At 47.7% G+C, this 26,757-nt stretch overlaps 1 protein-coding gene across 1 annotated transcript; it reads right to left on the bottom strand.

Moving 5' to 3' along the window:
* Nucleotides 1-3,347: 3,347 nt before the first annotated feature.
* LOC141049906 (1-phosphatidylinositol phosphodiesterase-like) lies at nucleotides 3,348-25,893 on the bottom strand. The gene is made up of 2 exons (XM_073546745.1): nucleotides 25,867-25,893; nucleotides 3,348-4,208 (listed from the first exon to the last, which is right to left on the bottom strand). Exons 1-2 carry the CDS (start codon nucleotides 25,891-25,893, stop codon nucleotides 3,348-3,350), a joined length of 888 nt encoding a protein of 295 aa, XP_073402846.1.
* Between the last annotated feature and the right edge of the window lie 864 nt (nucleotides 25,894-26,757).

Genomic DNA, 26,757 nt, shown 5'->3' with positions numbered 1-26,757 from the left:
TGATGGGTATATGGGCATGGAACTATGGGATGGAGGATGTGTGATGGGTATATGGGCACGGGCCTATGGGATCATGGATATGTATGATGGGTATATGGGCATGGGCCTATGGGATGGTGGATATGTATGATTGTATGATGGGTATATGGGCACGGGACTATGGGATGGAGGATATGTATGATGGGTATATGGGCACGGGACTATGGGATGGAGGATAATTATAATTTGCTATAACTAACCACAGTTAGTTACTATGCCCGGGCAGCGCCGGGCTCTTCAGCTAGTATAGATATAATCATTATAATTTGTTATAACTAACCGTAGTTAGTTACTATGCCCGGGCAGCGCCGGGCTCTTCAGCTAGTAGTAGTTATATTTTTGTAGAGATGAGTGATTGTCCTTGTCAAAGGTTTTCCAATCTCAAATTCGGCACGATCGTAGCACATTCAGATTCGTATTCACTTTCACTAGCATTTTTACTCAAAGTCAGCAAAATTTGGTCACAGTTCGGTAAATCATCGCATTTCCACTAATGTTTTTGTATGACTTTTGCTAGGATAGTTGTGATGTATAATGAGCCGGGTGGACGGGGGGACTTGTTTGATGAATGGAAGGGGTGTGAAGGCGTTAAAGGAGCGTCTGAAGAGATTACAGGAGTGGCGCCCTTTTTTTTCCCCTTAACTTTTTTTGTGTTGATTACAGCAACCAATCAGGGCAAAAAAAAACATCCACAACACCATGACACAAGGTCTTCTGTGATTGGTTGCTGAAGTCACATGTCCATGGCTATATAAAAAGTGGACATCTTGTTTTGCTGGCGCCATTTGCTCAGTGTCACAGTGCACATTGTCCGTGAAATAGATAAGAAATTGATCTTCCAGCATCTGGAAGCCCCATTAGCTACTCCAAATCGTTTGCGCTAAAACTGTGCTTCAGTGGCAAATCAGAAGGCCAGATTTCCACTTGAAATCGTTAGGCATAACAGTGTTGTTCAGGCACACTATCTAAGAAAATAAATAGTGATTGTTCATTTAGTGACAGGTGACTGACAGCTGTGGACCTAAGGTTACAAGAGGAGAAAGCTACTTACAACATGAATGGGAAAAAGCGAGGTCGTAGTGGAAGGGGGAATAGCCTTGGTGTTCGACATGTAAGTGTGTTAGGTGTTAACAGGTGTTAACTGACCAAACCCCTTCTTGTACTATCCAAAGACCACTGACAACATCTGTTACTGGCCAGCCTACTTGATGAGGCTCAGAAAGGGCATGTGCTCCAGTGGATGGCAAGCGCTACATCAAGTGCCCTCTCCTACTCTTCCTCCACCTTAACATCACACACAGTACAAGCCTCAGAGGTGGCACCACAATCACCCTTGTTTCCCCTGTGTCAAATATTTCCAAACACCCAAATGACTGTGGGGAACCTCAGAACATCGCTACAGATGTCTTTCAGCCTATTGGTTAATCGTTTGATTAGCGTTGTTCCAACAGAGTTGAATTCCACTCTGCACATGTTGCAGCGGCTGTGGCAGCAGCGACAAATCTTGGTGCAGCATGTCCTTTTGCATAGCCTGGTCCACCGCAGTTTGGACGTGGCGCAAATCACGCTTGTGGAGTGGGCACAGATGAAGGACTTCTGCACCCTTCTGCACAGTTTTAAAATGGCTACTAAGATGGTTATCGCTGACTATGCCGTCATCAGCATCACTATTCCGGTTATCTATATGCTGGAGAACACTTTGAATAGTGTGCGTGAGGAGTTGGTTGTCCCAGAGGAAGAGTTGGAAGCAGAGTTGGATGCTTAAGGGATAACAATATCTCAAATTTCTGGACTGTTGTCGCACAGGCGATTGCCATGTAGCTTACATCGATCAAGGGGACTCATAGTAAAAGACAAACTGTTTATTGAAGATGCAGGAGCCAAGGAACAAATTGAGGAGAAAAAGGTAATGGACGCGCAACAGTCAGGAGATGAAGAGGATAATGATCCGCTCTCTGTTGGCCATGGTTGGCAGGAGGTGACGGATGAAGCAGCCTTGAGTGTTACCCCGACACCAACACAGCATGGACTTAGACCTCATGGAAGCACCCGACACATGAGCACCTTCTTGCTGCACTATCTTCAACACAATGCCCGTGTTTTTAGGGTTAGAAATAGTGCTAACTACTGGGTTTCCACTCTGTTAGATCCATGGTACAAGAGTAAATTTAGCCAGATGCTTGCCCCCATAGACAGGGATGTGCGCATGCTGGAGTATCGAAATATGCTTTAGATAACCTTAAGCGTGGTTTTCCCTAAGACAGCAGTGAGGCACACAGTGTGCATCCCAGTTGAGGGGATCCTCCACACTGTGTGAGGGTCCCCCTTACTTTATGATGCCCCCACGGTTCCACCACACATTTTAAATAAAATAAAAACATCATATATGTTCCCAAACAAGACGATAATAACCTAGTACTGATATTACATCAATACTTGCAATTCTTGTCTGTCGCCACCGCCATGTGTAAAGGTTCCTTATCCTCCAGTTCTGTACGTGTTCTAGATATATTGCCCGTGTGCCTGCTCTCCTGGCTACAAAACCTCTCTATAGCATCCATACTGTCTGCCCTTGTGAACTATAACCATTACTGTCTGCCATGATTACCGATAACCATCACACTACCCTCCCTTATTAGCTATAACCTCCACAATGACTGTCTTTATAAGCTATAACTGTATCTTAACTTTTCCTCATCACACTGCCCCTTTTTAATACTGGGTCCCCTCTTCACACTGTCCACACCCTGTTCCTCCTATACTTCCCAATCTCTATACTGTGCCCCCTCTCAGTTTGACAACCACCTTGAAGAATGGTTGAATCTCACTCCTAGGAGTGACAAAATGCTGTTATCTGGGAGACACCTCAGGCCGCCTCATTAAGTGGCTCTCCATCTCCTTCCTGGTTGCTGGACCTAGAGAAAATATCCCCCTAGCTATGCCCATGGCATATGCCACCTGTCATAGAATAACTACCTTACATAACCATGGGCAACATGATAGGCAAAAGCTTCTGACATTCTGGTTTTCAGAGGACAATATCCAAAGCAGCAAGCAATTTTGAAAATTTCTTGCATTTGACAACTTTATTTTAAGATTTTAATTCACTGACTTGTGATTAATATTGTGTGAATAACCCTTTAATGTGAATGTAGAAGAAATATATGTGAAGAACAGCAGTTAAAGTCACCTACTCCAAAATCCACCCCCCAGGTTGAGGAAAACGCCAGCTTTCAGTAGACGCAACGTTGGCCAATTAGAGATGACATTCTTTATTATTATGATCCATCTAAATCCATTTACTTTTTTTACGCCCAATTATCCAAAACAATTTGTCTCACGAGCTCCGCCCCCGGAAAATCCATAATTACTACACCAACCGACCTTCTTCTGCTTGAGAATGATGATTTAAGTTTAAGATACTCCAGTACCCTCGGGTTGATCTTACGAGCCAGGGACTCCGGTGTGTAGAGCAGCCAGTGTACTCCTGAACAGTACGTTAGGTAAGCTCTATTGGGATCTCCATTTTGAGTGACTGTTAGATGCCTCTCAACTTCTGACCATTTGACTGAGTCATCACTGACTTGATAATCATCTGAAATACTCATGGCTCCAGGATATGGAGGGCCAAAATCTGGACCTTCACCTTTTGATTGAAAGTTTTGTAGGATTACCACTTTGCCTCTCGCTTCTCCTAAAGTTGGAAGTCTATCTGATCGAAAAAACCAGTGCTCACCAATCTGCTTCAAAACCTCATCCACGCTCTGGTAGAAGCTTCTGGTGTTCTGATATGGCTCATATTCTTCCTTCACTCTCATTAAAATAGTTTCACTTGGGTACTCTCTTAGGAAGTTCACTGTATCACTCAGAACCTGGATGAAATCAGTACGTTGATAGGACACGCCATGGAAAATAGGCAAACGATCTTGGTAATGACGGCACCGTATGTCTAAGAATCTAACTCCAGAATTGTATTGGTTTGTTAGGCTCCAACTTTGGCATTCAGCAAGAGAACCTCCAAAAAAAGCCATAGTGTCATGGGTTCCTGGTATGGCTAAAGAAGAGAGGGGCATGTGATCAGGAAGGTATGACATCCAGTCTGGCCAGGTGACTGATGGTACTTCTGTACGGTCAAAGGCAGGATTCTGGTCTCCTAACACCCCTATAATCTATTGAGAAATTTAAAGATCATAATCATTATATACATTGTTGTCAATATATAATATTTCTTTTATAATAGCATGGGCAGCATTATAGTAGTTATATTCTTGCTCATAGAGGGCAGTATTATAGTAGTTATATTCTTGTTCATAGGGGCAACTTTTATACAATTATAATAAAATAAAAATCATCCAGCATTATAAAACACAAATCACTTACCGTATATACTTGTGTATAAGCCGACCCGTGTATAAGCCGACCCCCTTAATTTTGCCACAAAAAACTGGGAAAACTTATTGTCGCGCGTATAAGCCTAGGGTGGAAAATGCAGCAGCTACTGGTAAATTTCAAAAATAAAAATAGATACCAATAAAAGTAAAATTAATTGAGACACCAGTAGGTTAAATGTTTTTGAATATCCATATTGAATCAGGAGCCCCATATAATGCTAATGCTCCATACAGTTCATGATGGCCCCATAAGATGCTCCATACAAAATACACTCTATATAATGCTGCACAAAGGTTAATAATGGCCCCATAAGATGCTCCATAGAATAATATGCCCCATATGCTGCTCCATAAAGGTTATGGCCCCATAAGATATTCCATAGATTATGCCCCATATGCTGCCCCATAAAATGCTCCATAGATTATGCCCCATAAGATGCTCCATAGATTATGCCCCCATAAGATGATCCATAGATAATGCCCCATATGCTGCCCCATAAGATGCTCCATAGATTATGCCCCCATAAGATGCTCCATAGTTTATGTCCCCATACATAATATGCTCCATAGTTTATGCCCCCATAAGATGTCCCATAGATAATGCCCCCATATGCTGCCCTGTTATGAATGGGTCACCGAGGAGGATGGCAGGAACAGGCTAAGCCACCAGAAGACCAGAGAGGTTGGTGTTATGAATGGGTCACCGTGAAGGAAAAACCCTAAACAAGCTAAGCCCCAGAAAAACCAGAGAGGTTGGTAGCTATGCAGATTGCAGATCCCTGATCCTAACCACACAACTAGCAGCAGCCGTGGAGCGTGCCTACGATGAACCTAGGCGCCTCGTCACAGCCGGAGGACTAAATAAGCCTAAAGCAAGAAAAGGGGAAAACTAACTGCCCCAGAGCAGACCCCAAAGGAATAGACAGCCCCCACACATGTATTGATGGTGAAACAAGATGAAAACACAAACATAGGCAGGAAAATAGGCTGAGCAAACAATGGGGCCCAAACTAACTAGAAAGGATATGAAAGGAAAGACACTGTCTGCAATCTGCCAAAAACCCTATAAAAATAATGTCCAACACTTCTGATAACAAAATTAACCCTGAAGTCACTAGACTTCTCCCACTATATCAGCACTCTGAAATATTCTGAGGCAGAGCAAAAAGAGGCCAATCTAAAAAAAAAAATTGGCAAATGCAGATAAATAAGAGTGGAAATTCGGCACAGCCCCAGACGGGGCTGGCTGACCACACAAAAAACTGAATAGACCAACAAAATCAAGTGTGAACATTAGCAGAGAAAACTTAGCTTTAGATGACTGGAACAGAGCTGAAAACCAAGACCTGACAAGCAGAAGGAATCACCAGCACCAGAATAGGGCGTCGGCTGTCTTAAATCCAGTCTGAGATTCCTGAGGTCCAAACGTCATCCTCCTTATCAGGTGGCAGATCTCCACTGATTAAATCATCCTCACTTCCTCCTGTTACCACCAGAGGGAGCTTGGAAGGAGAAATCACAACTGGTAGACCAGAAAATGAACTCACCACAGTACCCCCCCTTGAGGAGGGGTCACCGAACCCTTATCCACGCCACCAGGCCGATCAGGATGGGCCCAGTGAAAAGCATGAACCAATCTATTGGCATGAATATCAGAGGCAGAGACCCAAGAATTATCCTCCTGGCCATAACCCTTCCATTTGACCAAATACTGGAGTCTCCGTCTAACCAAACGAGAATCCAATATTTTCTCTACCTCATATTCCACATTGCCTTCAACCAACACAGGGTCAGGAGGTGCAGCCATAGGAACCACTGGCTCAACAAACCTCTTCAACAGAGTTTTGTGAAATACGTTATGGATCTTGAACGTAACTGGAAGAGCCAATCGAAAAGAAACAGGATTAAGAATCTCCAAAATCTTATAAGGTCCAATAAATCTTGGCTTAAATTTTGGAGATGCAACCTTAATAGGAATATTGTTAGTCAACAACCAAACCATATCACCCATTTTAAACCAGGGACCAATGGTCCTATGCCGGTTGGAAAATTGCTGGGCCTTTTCCTGAGAGAGTGACAACTTATCCACCACTTGGTCCCATATCTGCTGCATTCTCTCAACCACAGTGTTCACACCTGGGCAGGACGAAGATTCCACTTGCCCTGAAGATAATCGAGGATAAAACCCAAAATTACAGAAAAAGGGTGACATCAAAGTGGCAGAACTAGCTCTGTTGTTCAGTGCGAATTCGGCCAAGGGCAAAAATGAGACCCAATAATCCTGATCAGCAGATATAAAACATCTTAAATAAGACTCCGAGGTCTGGTTTGTTCTCTCAGTCTGTCCATTGGTCTGGGGATGAAACGCGGAGGAGAAGGATAACTGAATTCCCAGATTGGAACAAAAGGCTTTCCAAAATCTGGAAACAAACTGGACTCCTCTGTCGGACACAATGTTCTCAGGAATCCCATGTAACCGAACCACCTGTTGTAAAAACAAGGGTACCAACTCAGCGGAAGATGTCAACTTTGGGAGTGGTACAAGATGGACCATCTTCGAAAATCTATCACAAATCACCCAGATAACAGTCATTCTCTGAGAGACAGGAAGATCAGAAATAAAATCCATTGAGATATGGGTCCAATGGTCTCTTGCGCACCGGCAGGGGCATCAGCAACCCACTAGAACAAGAACAGGGTTTAGACCGAGAACAAGTCCCACAGGACTGTACAAAATTCCTGACATCACGAGATAAGGCGGGCCACCAAAAAGACCGACTCACCAAATCTCTGGTACCAAAAATACCTGGATGACCAGCCAATGCGGAGCAATGAATTTCAGACATCACTCTCTTTCTCCACTGGTCAGGAACATACAATTTCCCCATAGGGCAACGCTCATGTTTATCCTCCTGAAATTCCTCCTGGGCATGTCTCAAATCGGGCGAAATGGCAGAAAGAACTACCCAATCACCTAGGATGGTAGTAGGCTCGGTCACATTAAGAGAATCTGCAAAGAAACTCCTAGAAAGGGTGTCTGCCTTAACATTCTTAGTGCCCGGAAGAAAAGAGACCACAACATTAAAACGTGTGAAAAACAAGGCCCATCCAGCCTGTCTAGGATTCAAGCGTTTGGCCGACTCCAGATAAATCAAATTCTTGTGATCGGTGAGGACCACAACTTGATGTCTAGCTCCCTCCAACCAATGTCTCCACTCCTCAAATGCCCATTTCATGGCCAACAATTCCCGATTCCCCACGTCATAGTTGCGTTCAGATGGGGAGAACTTTCGAGAAAAGAAGGCACAGGGATTCATCTTAGAAGTCACAGGGTCTTTTTGGGACAAAACAGCTCCTGCACCAATCTCAGAAGCATCTGCCTCCACCTGAAAAGGAAGTGAGACATCAGGTTGCCGTAAAACTGGACCTGAAGTAAATCTCCGCTTAAGCTCCTGAAATGCTGAGACAGCCTCAGGAGACCAATTCAGCACATCAGCGCCCTTCTTGGTCAGATCAGTCAGTGGTTTGACAATACCAGAAAAATTACCTATAAATTTATGATAGAAATTAGCAAAACCTAAAAACTTCTGGAGGGCCTTCAAAGAAGTAGGCTGAACCCAATCATAAATGGCCTGTACCTTGGCCGGGTCCATTTCAATAGTCGACGGAGACAAGATAAATCCCAAAAATGAAATCCTCTGTACACCAAAGAGGCATTTCGATCCCTTAACATACAGGGAATTCTCCCTCAAAATCCAGAACACAGTCCGGACGTGTTCCACATGAGAATCCCAATCACTAGAAAAGATCAAAATATCCTCCAGATAGATGATCAAAAACTTATCCACAAAGTCACGGAAAATATCAATCATAATGGACTGGAAGACAGAAGGGGCATTAGTGAGCCCAAAAGGCATCACCAGGTACTCAAAATGTCCCTCCGGAGTATTAAACGCTGTCTTCCATTCATCCCCGTGCTTGATGCGAATAAGATTATACGCCCCCCCTGAGGTCAAGCTTAGTAAACCAGCAGGCACTCTTAACTCTGGAGAATAAATCAGACATCACAGGTAACGGGTACTGATATTTAACCGTCATCTTGTTAAGGGAACGATAATCAATACACGGTCTTAATGAACCATCTTTCTTGGCCACAAAAAAAATCCAGCACCTAAAGGTGACTGTTACACCGCTCCGCCATACTCACCCGGCCTCCGCTCCCACACCCCAGTCGCCCTCTGCTCCCACGCCGCAGCCTCTCTCCACCCGACGGCCGCGGCAGTCACCTGAGACAGGTCCGCGACCGATGCCTTCCCTGCATGCTATGCGCATGCGCCATAGGCCGCGGCCGCGCCTCCTTCCTGCTTCTTATGCTCCGGCTGTGCCCTGACCCGGAAGCACCTTTGGACCAATGGCTGACCAGACAGGGCCATATCAGGCCGCTTCCTCCTGAGGGAGGCGCCTGATCGTTGTGTTTCCTGACACTCTGGCCTCGCTCCATCGTGCACACTCTGCTCCTGCAGTTCCAGTCTCGGCTGCTCCTCACAGTAGCTTCTCAGTCCTGCTATCAGCGTTCCTGTCGTCCAACTCCAGTCCTGCCTTGTGTTCCTGCCGTCCTACTCCAGTCCTGCCTAGTGTTCCTGCCGTCCTACTCCAGTCCTGCCTAGTGTTCCTGCCGTCCTACTCCAGTCCTGCCTTGTGTTCCTGCCGTCCTACTCCAGTCCTGCCTTGTGTTCCAGCCGTCCTACTCCAGTCCTGCCTAGTGTTCCTGCCATCCTACTCCAGTCCTGCCTTGTGTTCCAGCCGTCCTACTCCAGTCCTGCCTTCAGTGTTCCTGCCGTCCTACTCCAGTCCTGCCTTCAGTGTTCCTGCCGTCCTACTCCAGTCTCAGTCTTACTCCGGTCCATCCTGAGCCACCCCTCTCGGTACCGGCTACCGTGGTACTCGAACCCCTGGGCATGCTCCTAATGGTCCCTGTATAGGGGTCGGTTCCACCTGGCAGCTCGCCCGGGGCCCCTCGGTGCCACGGTCCAGAGGGTCCACTCTCGGAGTTTCCCGCTCCAGACCACCAGCGCTAACAGTACGATCAGGCCATGGACTCCGCCGGTACTACGGCTGCTACCCAGAAAGAGTTGATATTCCTACGGGAGAATCTGGGGCGCATTATGTCAGTCATGAGGTCCATGGACACCCGTTTGTCGGCCTTACAGGTGGCCGATCCTGGAAATGCCACTCAGCTGGCCAGTCTCCAACAGGAGCTGGGTCAGCAGCAAGATACTCAAACCCACATTCTGTCCTACATGGCCTCCTTTGATAGTCGCTTGTCGGCCCTCCAGGCTGCCACTGCAGTGCCGACTACTCCCCCTGCGTCTTCTGCTCCTCCGACGCACCGCCTCGCCAAGCCGCCTCATTTCACCGGGGATCCCAAGCTCTGTAGGGGGTTCTTAAATCAGTGTAGTCTCCACTTTGAATGGCTGCCGCAGCAATATCCCTCGGACCGGGCCAAAGTGGCCTTCATCATGTCCCATCTGGAGGGAGAGGCCCTGTCTTGGGTAAACCCGCTCTGGGAACGTGATGACCCGGTCGTTTCGAGTCTCCCGGTTTTCCTGGATACGTTTCGTAAGATTTTCGATGAGCCGGGTCGGTTAGCCTCTCTCACTGAGTCACTCTTTAACTTACACCAGGGCTCTCTCACGGTCGGACAGTACGCTATTCGCTTTCGCACTATTTCCTCCGAGCTCGGCTGGAATAACGCAGCTTTGGTGGAGGCATTCTGGCGCGGTCTTTCTAGTAAAATAAAGGATGAACTCGCAGGTCGAGATACCCCGTCCACCTTAGAGGATCTTATCTCGCTGGCTACCCGCATTGACCTGCGCTTCCTGGAGCGCACTCGGGAGTCAGCGAGAGACAGGCGCTCCTCCAGGTCAGTTTCTCCTTTCACCCAGTCTGCCAGCTCCCGTTCAGTCGGATTTTCTTCCCTCTCTTCGGGTGAGCCCATGCAGTTAGATCATCTAGGGTTGGCCGAGTTACGTCAGAGAGAGAGACGGGCACAATGTCTGTGCCTCTATTGTGGTCATTCGTCACACTATATCCGCACCTGTCCTAAGAGACAGGGAAACGACTCCACCTAGGTCAGGTAAGAGAGGACTTCCTAGGTGATGATGATTCCTCTCAACCCCTTACAATTTCTGTGCTTTTGGTTTCAGGAGGGAGGCGTGGTTCCGAGGTGGCCTACGTGGATTCGGGCTCAGCGGGTAACTTCATTCGGCCGGAAGATGTAGACAAATACCAAATTCCTGTAGTCACTCTATCTAACCCAATTCAGATTGCCACCGTGGATGGCAAACCGCTACAGGTGACCGTCACCTTGGTCACTGAAGAGGTGGAGTTGCAAATCGGAGCCTTACATCGAGAGAAGATAGCCTTTTATGTTTTACCTAAGCTCTCTCACGCCATTCTACTCGGTCTTCCATGGTTAAGGACTCATCAGCCTGTTCTCGACTGGTCTTCTGGGGAGATACTCCGCTGGGGGCACCCGTGCCAAGCTCGCTGTCTGACTCCTGTCCGCCTGGCGGTCGCTCCACGGTCACCTCCAGACCTCCCGGGCCTTCCTCCAGCTTACCGCTCCTACGCCGATGTTTTTGATAAGAAGGAAGCGGAGGCCCTCCCTCCACACCGGCCGTTTGACTGCCCAATTGAACTTGTTTCCAGTACAACCCCTCCAAGGGGCAGAATCTACCCTCTGTCTCCCGCAGAGACCACCGCCATGTCCGAGTACGTCCGAGAGAACCTCGCCAAAGGCTTTATACGGAAATCCTCTTCACCCGCGGGAGCCGGGTTCTTCTTCGTCAAAAAGATGGACGGAACTCTACGGCCATGCATTGACTATAGGGGCTTGAATGAGATTACCATCAAGAACAGGTACCCGCTTCCACTCATTCCGGAACTGTTTGACCGTCTCAGAGGGGCTCGGGTCTTTACCAAGCTGGACCTCAGAGGAGCCTACAATCTGGTCCGTATCCGTGCTGGTGACGAGTGGAAGACCGCTTTCAACACTCGAGATGGCCATTACAAGTACCTGGTCATGCCCTTCGGTCTTTGCAATGCTCCTGCAGTCTTTCAAGAGTTTGTCAATGAGATCTTCCGGGATCTCTTGTACTCCTGTGTGGTCGTGTACTTAGATGACATCCTCGTCTTCTCGCCGGACCTCTCGTCCCACAGAAAGAGTGTCCGCCTGGAGCTTCAGCGTCTTCGGGAGAACCGTCTCTATGCGAAGATCGAGAAATGTCTCTTCGAACAGACCTCTCTGCCATTCCTTGGATACATTATCTCCGACGCTGGTCTAAGGGTGGATCCCGAGAAGCTGTCTGCCATCCTCAAATGGCCTCGCCCCATCGGATTAAAGGCGATACAACGATTCCTCGGTTTCACCAACTATTATCGGCAATTTGTCTCCCACTTCTCCGCGATCACAAGACCCATTTCTGTACTCACCCGTAAAGGGTCTACTTCCAAGGATTGGTCTCCTGAGGCAGAGGAGGCTTTCCTGACCCTAAAACGGGCTTTCTCCACGGCTCCGGTCCTGCATCGCCCTGAGAGCGATCGACCTTTTGTACTCGAGGTGGACGCTTCCTCGACTGGTGCCGGGGCGGTGCTGTCCCAGAGAACCGCTTCCGGTCGCCTGCACCCTTGTGGCTTCTTCTCGAAGGCCTTTTCTCCATCCGAGTGTAACTACTCGATCGGTGACCGGGAACTTTTGGCCATCAAGTTGGCCTTGGAGGAATGGCGCCACCTCCTGGAAGGAGCTGTCCATCCTTTTGTCATCTTGTCGGACCACAAGAATCTGGCCTATCTCCAGTCCGCCCAGAGACTAAACCCTCGCCAGGCCAGATGGTCTTTATTTTTTGCCCGATTTGATTTCGAGCTCCGATTCCGTCCTGGCAACAAGAATTCCAAAGCCGACGCCCTGTCCAGGGTCTTCCAGCCACACGAATCCACGGAGGAACCGTCGCATATCATTGATCTTACTAGGATCATCACCGTGGCTCCGGTGAACTGGCTTACTCCTCCACCTGGCAAGACGCTTGTGCCAGAGAATCTCAAGCGAAAGGTTCTTCTATGGGGGCACTCCTCCAAACTGGCCGGCCATGCCGGAACTAAGAAGACCCTTGACCTTATCAAGCGCCACTACTGGTGGCCCTCACTTCGCCAAGATGTACTCGACTTTGTGGCTTCTTGTCCATCCTGTGCAAAAAACAAAGTGCCACGGAGATCTCCGTCCGGCTTGTTGCTTCCGCTGCCTGTCCCTACGGTTCCTTGGGAGAACATCGCCATGGATTTCATCACCGACCTACCCTGCTCTGCGGGCTGCTCAGTCATTCTGGTGGTGGTGGATCGTTTTTCCAAGATGGCTCACTTCATCCCTCTGCCCGGTCTTCCCTCAGCGCCAGAGCTGGCCGAAATCTTCATTCATCAAGTCTTCAGGCTTCATGGACTACCTCGACGCATTGTGTCTGACCGAGGGGTTCAGTTTACCTCCAAGTTCTGGCGTTCGCTTTGTAAGCTCATGAACGTTTCCCTCGACTTCTCCTCGGCCTACCATCCACAGTCCAACGGACAAGTAGAGCGTACCAACCAGACGCTTACGGGATACTTACGTCACTTCTCTAACGCCCACCAGAACGATTGGGTCAACTTACTCCCCTGGGCAGAGTTCGCTTATAACAACCATGCTGGTGAGTCTTCGGCCAAGTCTCCGCTTTTCATTGTTTTTGGCAGACATCCTGGTGTTCCTCTTCCGATAACTCCTGCCTCTGAGGTACCCGCGGCCAGTGCCTTGTCCTCGGGATTTTCTAAGATTTGGGCTGAGACCAACACATCACTCAAGAGATCCGCGGATCAGATGAAGAACTATACAGACAAAAAGAGGTTGGATTCTCCTCCGTATCGTGTTGGCGACAAGGTCTGGCTCTCCTCCAAATTCGTCCGATTAAAACTGCCCTCCTACAAGTTGGGCCCACGCTACATCGGTCCGTTTGAAATTCTGGGACGTATTAACGAAGTCGCCTACAAATTGAGGTTGCCTGCTTCGCTCCGGATCCCGAACACCTTTCACGTCTCTCCTGAAGCCTGTGGTGCTGAATCGTTTCCATTCCTCGCTTGATCTTGGTCCTCAGCCGGTGGGTGCCGACGACGTTTTTGAAGTGCAGGACATCCTCGCTGTGAAAAGGGTTAGAGGTAGGACTTTCTTTCTCGTTGATTGGAAGGGTTTTGGTCCTGAGGAGAGATCGTGGGAGCCTCGGGAGAATATTAATGCTCCCCGTATCCTCAAGAGGTTTCTTGTTAACCTCCGGGGGGGCGGCTTAGGGGAGGGGGTACTGTTACACCGCTCCGCCATACTCACCCGGCCTCCGCTCCCACACCGCAGTCGCCCTCCGCTCCCACGCCGCAGCCTCTCTCCACCCGACGGCCGCGGCGGTCACCTGAGACAGGTCCGCGACCGATGCCTTCCCTGCATGCTATGCGCATGCGCCATAGGCCGCGGCCGTGCCTCCTTCCTGCTTCTTATGCTCCGGCTGTGCCCTGACCCGGAAGCACCTTTGGACCAATGGCTGACCAGACGGAGCCATATCAGGCCGCTTCCTCCTGAGGGAGGCACCTGATCGTTGTGTTTCCTGACACTCTGGCCTCGCTCCATCGTGCACACTCTGCTCCTGCAGTTCCAGTCTCGGCTGCTCCTCACAGCAGCTTCTCAGTCCTGCTATCAGCGTTCCTGTCGTCCAACTCCAGTCCTGCCTTGTGTTCCTGCCGTCCTACTCCAGTCCTGCCTAGTGCTCCTGCCGTCCTACTCCAGTCCTGCCTTGTGTTCCTGCCGTCCTACTCCAGTCCTGCCTTGTGTTCCAGCCGTCCTACTCCAGTCCTGCCTAGTGTTCCTGCCGTCCTACTCCAGTCCTGCCTTGTGTTCCAGCCGTCCTCCTCCAGTCCTGCCTTCAGTGTTCCAGCCGTCCTCCTCCAGTCCTGCCTTCAGTGTTCCTGCCGTCCTACTCCAGTCCTGCCTTCAGTGTTCCTGCCGTCCTACTCCAGTCTCAGTCTTACTCTGGTCCATCCTGAGCCACCCCTCTCGGTACCGGCTACCGTGGTACTCGAACCCCTGGGCCTGCTCCTAACGGTCCCTGTATATAGGGGTCGGTTCCACCTGGCAGCTCGCCCGGGGCCCCTCGGTGCCACGGTCCAGAGGGTCCACTCTCGGAGTTTCCCGCTCCAGACCACCCGCGCTAACAGTGACAAGGATGGTCTAATATGACCCTTCTCCAACGACTCCTTAATATAGGATCGCATAGCATCATGTTCGGGTACTGATAAGTTGAAAAGCCGACCCTTGGGAAATTTACACCCAGGCATCAACTCAATTACACAGTCATAAGTCCTATGAGGAGGCAAAGACGCAGACTTACTCTCACTAAATACATCAGAAAAATCGGCAGATAATCAGGAATATCATGAGACTGAGGAAAGGTGGAGAAAACAGGAGCGTCCCTACGAACACACTAACAAGCCCAACTCACCACAGTCCCAGATTTCCAATCCAAAACTGGATTATGAGTTTGCAACCAGGGAAAACCCAGAACAATAGTATCATGCAAATTATGCAGCTCCAAAAATTTACAATTTTCTTGGTGGTCTGGGGCAACTCGCACTTTCACCTGGGTCCAAAACTGAGGTTTATTCTCCGCCAAAGGAGTAGCATCAATACCCCTCAAAGGAATAGGCGTCCGCAGAGGCATCATAGAAAAACCACAACGTTTAGCAAAGTCCAAATCCATCAGATTCCCTGCTGCTCCTGAATCCACAAAAGCCTTAGTGGAAAACATGGATAAGGAGCAGATCAGAGTAATTGCCAAAAGGAACTTAGTTTGTACACTGCCCACAGCAAATGTGTGTGCAAAACGTTTCTCTCGTTTAGGGCAGACAGAAATAGTATGAGAGGGGTCTCCACAGAAAAAACACAGCTTATTACGCTTTCTAAACTCCTGACGTTGCACCCTAGATAAAACCCTATCACATTGCATAGGTTCAGACGTTTGTTCACAAGGTGGCAGCGCCTCCCGTGTAGTTTTACGTTCACGTAAACGCCGATCAACTTGAATGGCCAATGACATAGAATCATCCAGACCAGAGGGAACAGGAAATCCCACCATAACATCTTTTACGGTCTCTGATAAACCCTTCCAAAAGAGAGCTGCCAATGCACTATCATTCCATGTAGTAAGGACCGCCCACTTTCAGAATTTTTGACAGTATAACTCTGCAGAATCCTGACCCTGGTTTAATGCCAACAGGGTTCTATCAGCTTGATCAACAGCATTAGGTTCATCATACAACAACCCCAAGGCTTGAAAAAATGCATCCACATTAGTCAGAATAGGATCTTCAGGTGTCAGAGAAAAAGCCCAATCCTGGGGATCGCCGCGCAGCAAGGAGATGACAATTTTAACCTGCTGCACAGAGCTCCCCGATGAGTTAGGCTTCAAGGCCAGAAATAATTTACAATTATTCTTAAAATTCAGAAATTTAGACAGATCCCCAGAAAACACATCAGGAGTAGGGATCTTAGGTTCAGCAGCATGTGACTGAATGAGGTAGGTGGAAATTCCCTGCACTTCAGCAGCAAGTTGCTCCACACGATCAGACAATTGCTTAATCTCCATTAGGAAAAAAAATCCTCCTACGGCCCCAGAAAAAAAAAACGGGAAAAAATACATTAAAAAAAAAAAAATTCTGACACTTTTTTTTTCTTCTATTTTAACAACCTTTCCCTGCTTTGAGTACCCTAGAATCTACGGTATGGCTGGTGATTCTGTTATGAATGGGTCACCACGGAGGAAAAACCCTAAAAAAGCTAAGCCCCAGAAAAACGAGAGAGGTTGGTAACTATGCAGATTGCAGATCCCTGATCCTAACCACACAACTAGCAGCAGCCGTGGAGCGTGCCTACAATGAACCTAGATGCCTCGTCAAGGCCAGAGGACTAAATAAGCCTAAAGCAAGAAAAGGGGAAAACTAACTGCCCCAGAGCATACCCCAAAGGAATAGACAGCCCCCACACATGTATTGACGGTGAAACAAGATGAAAACACAAACATAGGCAGGAAAATAGGCTGAGCAAACGATGAGGCCCAAACTAACTAGAAAGGATAGGAAAGGAAAGACACTGTCTGCAATCTGCCAAAAACCCTACAAAAATAATGTCCAACACTTCTGATAACAAAATTAACCCTGAAGTCACTAGACTTCTCCCACTATATCAGCACTCTGAAATATTCTGAGGCAGAGCAAAAAGAGGCCAATCTAATAAGGGACAAAGAGCAAATTGGCAAATACAGATAAGTAACAGTGGAAATTTAGCACAGCCCCAGCTGGGGCTGGCTGACCACAAAAAACTGAATAGACCAACAAAATAAAGTGTGAACATTAGCAGAAAAACTTAGCTTGAGCTGACTGGAACAGAGCTGAGGACCAAGACTTGACAAGCCAGAAGGAATCACCAGCACCAGAATAGGGCGTCGGCTGTCTTAAATCCAGTCTGAGATTCCTGAGGTCCAATCGTCATCCTCCTTATCAGGTGGCAGATCTCCACTGATTAAATCAGCCTCACTTCCTCCTGTTACCACCAGAGGGAGCCTGGAAGAACTCACAACTGGTAGACCAGAAAATGAACTCACAAAAGGTTGGTAACTAAGCGGATTGCAGACCCCTGATCCTATCCACACAACTAGCAGTAGCCGTGGAACGTTACTACGACGCCCTAGACGCTTCATCACAGCCAGAGAACTAACTAAGCCTAAAGACAGAAAGATGAAATCTAAACTGCCCCGGAGCAGATCCACAAAGGAATAGACAGCCCCCAAACATATAAGATGAGACAAACACAGGAAAAGAACAGCCTGAGCAAATGGTGGGGCCCAAGCTGTCTAGACAGAACAGGACAGAAAAGATACTGTCTGCAATCACGCACAAAACCCTAAAAAGTCCAACACTTCTGAAATACAAAAAACCACCCCCACTGTATCAGCACTCTGGTGTAAACTGGAAGCAAAGCAAAAAGATACTAACATAACAAGGGACTGAACAAGCTGCAACATATGAAGCAGGGCCCAGCGTTGACCCTGCAGGGAGTACGCTGAACCCTAGCAACAAAGCAGAAAGCAAAAAAAAGGCAAAACCAGATTAGATGCAAAGGACTAGCAAAAGAATCATTTAGCTGAACAATGCAGATCATGCAGGGGACAAGAGAACTCCAAATGCAAAAGGAGGAAATCTGTTGTGAGTTCACTACTGAGGGCCGGTGAACTCCCTCTTCTGGTGAAGAAAGGTAGTGAGCCTGATTGTCAGACATCTGAGACTAATGATGATGATTGGCTGAGTGGAGTTGCTGACTGGATATAAGGCCGCCCACGCCCTTTTTGCCCTGCGGGTGATTTCTCTGTGGGATCCTTGGAGACCAGTCTGAATTCCTGCTCATCTAAAGCTAAGTTTTCTGCTCTCCCTGTTGCATTTTTGCTTTGCCTTTGTTTTGCTCTGTTTTTCTGGATTTCTGCCATTCCCTGCTCGGGTGAGCTGAATTCCTTTAGCTCTCTCTTCAGAAAGTACCTGAGTGCTGATATAGTTTTTGAAGCATAGCTGCTTCAGGGCCTTTTTTCCATATCAGCTTGTTGGCTTATTTTGTTGAGAGGGTTTTTTGCAGATTGCAGACAGCAACCGTCCTTTCCTTTCCTATTTAGTTAGTTTTGGGCCCCATCGTTTGCTCAGCCTATCTTTCTGCCTGTGTGAGTGTTTTTTCATCTTGCTTCACCGTCATTATATGTTGGGGGCTGCCTTTTGCTTTGGGGTCTGCTCTGGGGCAGTTTAGATTTCCTTTTCTGTCTTTAGGCTATACAGTTCTCCGGCTGTGATTGAGGGGTCTAGGGCACCGTAGGAACCCCCCACGGCTACTGCTAGTTGTGTTGATAGGTTCAGGGGTCTGCAATCTGATAGTTGCCAACTGTATTAACAGAAGCATACAGTCTAGATCACGTGAAGTCATTATTTCCCTCTACTCCTCGTTGGTCAGACCTCATCTGGAATATTGTGTCCAGTTTTGGGCACCACATTTTAAAAAAGACATCAACAAACTGGAGCAAGTTCAGAAAAGAGCGACCAGAATGGTGACCGGTCTGCAAACCCTGTCTTATGAGGAAAGGTTGCAGGATTTGGGAATGTTTAGTTTGAAAAAGAGAAGACTGAGAGGAGACTTAATAGCTGTCTACAAATATCTAAAGGGCTGTCACATTGTAGAAGGATCAACTTTATTCTCATTTGCACAAGGAAAGACTAGAAGCAATGGGATGAAACTGAATGGGAGGAGACACAGATTAGATATTAGAAAAAACTTTTTGACAGAGTGATCAATGAGTGGAACAAGCTGCCACGAGAAGTGGTGAGTTCTCCTTCAATGGAAGTCTTCAAACAGAGGCTGGACAGACAGGGGATGATTTAGCGAATCCTGCTTTGAGCAGGGGGTTGGACCAGATGGCCCAGGAGGTCCTTTCCAACTCTACGATTCTATGATTCTCTGGTTTTCTGGATGTAGCTTCTATTTTTGTGTCGGCCTCCTACGGTGACTCAATCATAACAGAATCACCCGCCATACCGCAGATCCTAGGGTACTCAATAGCAGGAAAGAATTGTTAAAAAAAAAAAAAAAAAAAAAAGTGTATATTTTTTCCTCTATATCTCTGAGGCCGTAGGGGGATTTTTTTTTTCTCTCAATGGAGATAAAGCAATTGTCTGATCGTGTGGAGCAGCTCGCTGCGGAAGTGCGGGGAATTTCCGCCTACCTTGCTCATTCACATGCTGCTGAACCAAAGATTCCTACACCTGATGTATTTTTTGGGGATCGGTCTAAATTTTTGAATTTCAAAAATAATTGTAAATTATTTTTTGCCTTGAAGCCTAACTCATCAGGGAGCTCCGCGCAGCAGGTTAAAATTGTCATCTCCTTGCTGCGTGGCGATCCCCAGGATTGGGCGTTTTCTTTGAAACCAGATGATCCTATTCTGACTAATGTGAATGCATTTTTTCAAGCCTTAGGGTTATTGTATGACGAACCTAATGCCATTGATCAGGCTGAAAAGACCCTGCTGGCATTGAACCAGGGTCAAGATGCTGCAGAATTGTACTGTCAAAAATTCCGAAAGTGGGCGGTCCTTACTACCTGGAATGATAGTGCCTTGGTTGCTCTCTTCCGGAAGGGTTTGTCAGAAGCCGTAAAAGATATTATGGTGGGATTTCCTGTTCCCTCTGGTCTTGACGATTCTATGTCATTAGCCATTCAGGTTGATCGGCGTTTGCGCGAACGCAAGACTGCACGAGAGGTGTTGCCACCTGTTGAACAAATGTCTGAACCTATGCAATGTGATAGAGTTTTGTCCAGAGAGCAGCGTCAGGAGTTCAGAAGGCGTAATAAGTTGTGTTTTTTCTGTGGAGATGCCTCGCATATTATTTCTGCCTGTCCTAAACGAGAGAAACGCTTTGCACACACGTTTTCTGTTGGTGGTGTTCAACCTAAGTTTCTTCTGGCTATTACTCTGATCTGCTCCCTGTCCACATTTTCCGCCAAGGCTTTTGTGGATTCGGGAGCAGCTCTAAACCTAATGGACTTGGATTTTGCTAAACGTTGTGGATTTCCAATGACACCTCTGCAGACGCCTATCCCTTTGAGAGGGATTGATGCTACTCCTTTGGCAAAAAATAAACCTCAGTTTTGGACCCAGGTGGTAATGCGGGTCGCCCCAGACCATCAGGAAAATTGCAGATTTTTGGTGTTGCATAATCTGCATGATACCATTGTTCTGGGGTTTCCATGGTTACAAATTCATAATCCAGTTTTGGATTGGAAATCTGTGTCTGTGGTGAGTTGGGGGTGTCGGTGTGCCTTTAGTGAGGCTCCGGTGTTTTCCACCTCTCCTCAGTCGCATGATGTTCCTGATTATTTGGCGGACTTTTATGATGTATTTAGTGAGAGTGAGTCTGCGTCTCTGCCTCCTCATAGGAGTTATGACTGTGCAATTGAACTGAGCCCGGGGTGTAAATTTCCCAAAGGTCGGCTCTTCAATTTGTCTGTACCCGAGCACGAGGCTATGCGATCCTATATTAAGGAGGCGTTGGAGAAGGGTCACATTAGACCATCCTCGTCACCCTTAGGTGCCATTTTTTTTTTTTTGTAGCCAAAAAGGATGGATCATTAAGACCTTGTATTGATTATCGTGCCGTCAACAAGATTACTGTTAAATATCAGTATCCGTTACCCCTGATTTCGGATCTATTTTCTAGAGTTAAAGGTGCTTGCTGGTTTACCAAGCTTGACCTCAGGGGGGCGTATAATCTTATTCGCATTAAGCATGGGGATGAATGGAAGACGGCGTTTAATACTCCGGAGGGACATTTTGAGTACCTGGTGATGCCTTTTGGGCTCACTAATGCCCCTTCTGTCTTCCAGTGCTTCATGAACGATATTTTCCGAGATTTTGTCGATAAATTTTTGATTATCTATCTGGATGATATTTTGATCTTCTCCAAGGATTGGGATTCTCATGTGGAACATGTTCGGACTGTGTTCCGGATCTTGAGGGAGAATTCCCTGTATGTCAAAGGATCTAAATGTCTTTTTGGAGTACAGAGGATTTCTTTTTTGGGATTTATTTTGTCTCCGTCTACTATTGAAATGGACCCGGCCAAGGTACAGGCCATTTATGATTGGGTTCAGCCCACTTCTTTGAAGGCCCTCCAGAAGTTTTTGGGTTTTCCTAATTTTTATCGGAAATTTATAGCAAAATTTTCTAGTATTGCCAAGCCATTGACTGATTTGACTAAGAAGGGTGCTGATGTGTTAAATTGGTCTCCGGAGGCTGTTTCTTCCTTTCAGGAGCTGAAGCGAAGATTCACCTCCGCCCCGGTTTTACGGCAACCTGATGTCTCACTCCCGTTCCAGGTAGAGGTGGATGCTTCTGAGATTGGTGCAGGAGCTGTTTTGTCCCAAAAGGATCCTGTAACATCTAAGATGAACCTTGTGCCTTCTTTTCCCGAAAGTTCTCTCCATCTGAACGTAACTATGATGTGGGGAATCGTGAACTGTTGGCCATGAAATGGGCATTTGAGGAGTGGAGACATTGGTTGGAGGGAGCTAAACATCAAGTCGTGGTCCTCACTGATCACAAGAATATGATTTACCTAGAGTCGGCTAAGCGCTTGAACCCTAGACAGGCTAGGTGGGCCTTGTTTTTTACACGTTTTGATTTTGTGGTTTCCTTTCTTCCTGGAACTAAGAATGTCAAGGCAAACGCCCTGTCTAGGAGCTTCTTTGCTGATTCTCCTGTGGTGACCAAGCCTGCTACCATCTTAGGCGAAGGGGTAGTTCTGTCTGCCATCTCGCCTGATTTGAGACGTGCTCTGGAGGAGTTCCAGGAGGACAAACCTGAGCGTTGTCCCAGTGGAAAGTTGTATGTTCCTGAGCAGTGGAAGAAGAGAGTGATGTCTGAAGTTCATTGCTCTGCTTTGGCTGGTCATCCAGGTATTTTTGGTACTAGAGATCTGGTGAGTCGGTCTTTTTGGTGGCCCTCCTTGTCTCGTGATGTCAGGAATTTTGTGCAGTCCTGTGGGACTTGCTCCCGATCTAAATCGTGTTCTCGCTCTAGTGGGTTGTTGATGCCTTTGCCTGTCCCCAAGAGGCCATGGACCCATATTTCAATGAATTTCATCTCTGATATGCCTGTCTCTCAAAGGATGACTGCTATTTGGGTGATTTGTGATAGGTTCTCTAAGATGGTTCATCTTGTACCACTCCCTAAGTTGCCGTCTTCCTCTGAGTTGGTGCCCCTGTTTTTGCAACATGTGGTTCGCTTGCACGGGATTCCTGAGAACATTGTATCTGACAGAGGAGTTCAGTTTGTGTCTAGATTTTGGAGAACTTTCTGTTCCAAGCTGGGAATTCAGTTGTCCTTCTCCTCTGCTTTTCACCCTCAGACCAATGGGCAAACAGAGAGAACAAACCAGACCTTGGAGTCATATTTGAGATGTTTTATTTCTGCTGATCAGGATGATTGGGTTTCATTTTTGCCCTTGGCCGAATTTGCGTTAAACAATAGAGCTAATTCTGCCACTTTGATGTCACCTTTTTTTTGTAACTTTGGGTTTCATCCTCGATTTTCTTCAGGGCAGGTGGAGCCTTCTGCCTGCCCAGGTGTTGACACTGTGGTGGAGAGAATGCACCAGATCTGGGACCAAGTGGTGGATAAGTTATCTCTCTCCCAGGAAAAGGCCCAGCGGTTTTCCAACCGACATAGGACCATCAGTCCCCAGTTTAAGGTTGGTGATATGGTGTGGTTATCATCAAAAAATATTGCTATGAAGGTGGCTTCTCCTAAGTTTAAACCTAGATTTATTGGACCTTACAAGATTTTGGAAATTATTAATCCGGTCTCTTTTCGTTTGGCTCTTCCTGTCACTTTCAAAATCCATAATGTGTTCCACAAGTCTTTGTTGAAAAGGTTTATTGAACCTGTTGTTCCGGGGGTGGCACCTCCGGACCCTGTATTGGTTGAAGGCAACATAGAATATGAGGTAGAGAAAATACTGGATTCCCGTCTGGCTAGACGGAGACTCCAGTATTTGGTTAAGTGGAAGGGTTATGGTCAGGAGGATAATTCCTGGGTCTCTGCCTCTGATATTCATGCCAAAAGATTGGTGCGTGCCTTTCATCAAGCTCACCCTGATCGCCCTGGTGGCGTGGTTGAGGGTTCGGTGACCCCTCCTCAAGGGGGAGGTACTGTTGTGAGTTCTCTACTGAGGGCCGGTGAACTCCCTCTTCTGGTGAAGAAAGGTAGTGAGCCTGATTGTCAGACATCTGAGACTAATGATGATGATTGGCTGAGTGGAGTTGCTGACTGGATATAAGGCCGCCCACGCCCTTTTTGCCCTGCGGGTGATTTCTCTGTGGGATCCTTGGAGACCAGTCTGAATTCCTGCTCATCTAAAGCTAAGTTTCCTGCTCTCCCTGTTGCATTTTTGCTTTGCCTTTGTTTTGCTCTGTTTTTCTGGATTTCTGCCACTCCCTGCTGGGGTGAGCTGAATTCCTTTAGCTCTCTCTTCAGAAAGTACCTGAGTGCTGATATAGTTTTTGAAGCGTAGCTGCTTCAGGGCCTTTTTTCTATATCAGCTTGTTGGCTTATTTTGTTGAGAGGGTTTTTTGCAGATTGCAGACAGCAACCGTCCTTTCCTTTCCTATTTAGTTAGTTTTGGGCCCCATCGTTTGCTCAGCCTATCTTTCTGCCTGTGTGAGTGTTTTTTCATCTTGCTTCACCGTCATTATATGTTGGGGGCTGCCTTTTGCTTTGGGGTCTGCTCTGGGGCAGTTTAGATTTCCTTTTCTGTCTTTAGGCTATACAGTTCTCCGGCTGTGATCGAGGGGTCTAGGGCACCGTAGGAACCCCCCACGGCTACTGCTAGTTGTGTTGATAGGTTCAGGGGTCTGCAATCTGATAGTTGCCAACTTCTCTGGTTTTCTGGACGTAGCTTCTATTTTTGTGTCTGCCTCCTACGGTGACTCAATCATAACAGAAATCACCAGCAACCTCCTAGGGCAGCCAGCTCAATTATATGCTCCCATCCAGTAATCCCAGGTTCCCAATTATCATCCTCAGGTGGGGTAATTCCATCCACCTGGCCAGCTCCACTACTGTCAGTAACCACCAGAGGGAGCAGAGGGAACTTTGGCTCAGAACTCCGAGCAAGAGAATTCACAACACTGCCCCATAAGATGCTCCATAGATTATGCCCTCATAAGATGCTCCATAGATTATACCTCCATAAGATGCTCCATAAATTATGCACCCATATGCTGCTGCAAATAAAAAAAATGACATACTCACCTCTTGTCGCTGGGGGCCAGGTGCCGGTATCCTAAGCAGGTGGAGACACTGGCGGGCTATGGGGGACAGGTGCAGGAGTCACCGCTGGCTCAAGACCCCGGCAGTGGCGATATTTACCTATCCCCCGCTGCATCGCTGTGCGCCGCTGTCTTCCAGGTCCCTCTGTCAGTGACTGTTCATGCAGAAGGTGTGGCGCGCACTAACTACGTCACAGCACCCTCTGACCTGGACATCACAGACAGAGGACACGGAGGACAGAGCAGCGTGCAGCGATGGAGCGGGGACAGGTGAATATTGCATATACTTACCCCCGCCCGGCACGGTCTCTCGCTTCTCCCAGTCTCAGGCTCCTTCCTTCAGCGGTCACGTGGTACCGCTCATTAAAGTCATGAATATGCGCATATTCATGACTTTAATGAGCGGTACCACATGACCACTGAAGGAGATAAGACAGTGGGAGAAGCGGGGGGCTGCAGAGACAGTGCCAGGGGGTAAGTATGATCTGACACCCTGCTCCCGCTCCCCCGCCAACCCCCTGGCGTATATGACTCGCATGTAAGCCGAGAGGGGGACTTTCAGCCCCAAAAAGTGGGCTGAAAATCTCAGCTTATACTCGAGTATATACGGTAGGTTATATATACACAAGCACTAAATAATCAGATCATATTCATAAATAAATTAAACTGTCCACACCTGGGGAGGGAAGAAGAAAATTTAAAAAAAAAAAGAAGAAAAAAATCATATTTCCTAACTGAATTTTACGTTCCTCCATATCGTAATGTTTCCTGGACTCTTTCCAACTTCTAGTGATTTTATCCACCGAAGTTCTGACATAACCTGATCGGCCACAGCAGTGTAATCGAACTGCTCATTGTGCAGTGACACCCGGGTTCTCATATGCCAGTGATAATATTTGATGACACTGATTATAATGTACATAGTCTCTCTGTCAATGTTACTAACAATGGAGAGGACACCATAGATTATATCAGGGCATTTAGGGTCCGCAGTATGGGGATTTTTAGATTAACTGACACTGCCTCCTAGATCTTCTTCCCTCCCCAGCAATCACATATAAAGTGTTCCATAGTCTCCTCCTGCTGACAACCAAGGGGAGAATTCCGATCAGAGACACACAGATGTTTCAGGTTCCCCCTGACAAAGAGCCGACTATGTAGTGAAAGCCAAGTGATATCAAACAGTTTAGGAGGAAGTTGCTTCCCGTTTAGGAACCTAAGGCTTTCCTGCAGGGTGGTGGTGACACATAGTCAAAGTCTTACATACACGAGCATGCAGGTCTCTTCTGTACTGCTCTCAATGTAAGACTTTTCCAGTCCCCACCTCCTAACACACTTATGACCATAGTCCAGATACTGGGGGAGGTGGTTACCCGTCCATCTCCTCCTCTTGAGACTGCCGCCTCGCACCCAAGATTCTGCAAAAGGCAATATCCAGTACCTGATACTATTTACCCACAGGGGGCTACTGTTCAAGTCCATGTTCCCAAAAACCTTTAGAAACAAGGAGACAAAGAAAACCCTTGGATTCAACATATCCAGCCCACCCTCTCTCCGCCGTAGGTACGTTATTCCCCTCTTTATTAGGTTCAACCTATTCCCCCACAAGAGCTGGAAGAACAGGCTGAAGAGCCTCGCTGAGAAAGATTCTGGCAAAAGGAAAATGACAGAGACATACAAGAAAACAGGGACCAGGTAAGTCTTCAACATTTTGACCCTTTCTCTGTAAGTCAGCCTCCAGTTCTTCCATCGCTGAACCTTTGCATTTCTCCTCCCAATTTAGCGTGGCATCATCATCCCTCCAAAATTTAACCCCTAGGATCTTTATATGGGTGGAGGCTTTGGCAAACTGCAGCAGGCAGATCAAAGCTGGGATCAGTGTCTAATATCCACAGAGCTTGACTCTTTTCAAGGTTGAACAGAGACCCAGAGGCCTATGAGTAGCTTCTGATGGATGCAGATAACATCTGCACCTGCCGAGGATTGGAGATCACCAACGTCACATCATCTGCATAGGCAACAACATTCAGAGGCAGGCAGTGCCGCCATCAGGGCATTACTGCCCTGACTGGCATATGGGGCCCGGTGGGCAGAGGGGGCCCGCATCGGGCCCGGTCTCCTCTGGTCACCGGGCCCCTACCATTAGGTAAACCGGGCCCTCGGCACTGCCGCAGCTAAACGCTATTGGCAATGCGGGCCCGCGCGTCAATAGTTAACAGCCACCAGCCAATAGAAGGCTGGCAGCTGATGTCAGCTGCAGCGCGCACCTCGCTGGCGTCTGACGTCACTGTCAGTCGCCGGCTGGGACGCGCTGCAGTTTGTAGGGAGCGCGAGCGTCACCCGCCG

The sequence above is a fragment of the Dendrobates tinctorius genome, unplaced genomic scaffold (genome assembly GCF_039654945.1).
Source record: "Dendrobates tinctorius isolate UK_male_01 unplaced genomic scaffold, ASM3965494v1 ptg000151l, whole genome shotgun sequence".
NCBI lineage: Eukaryota > Metazoa > Chordata > Amphibia > Anura > Dendrobatidae > Dendrobates > Dendrobates tinctorius.
The sequence above is the reverse complement of the archived record's forward strand: the minus strand, read 5'-3'. Positions and strand labels throughout refer to the sequence as shown.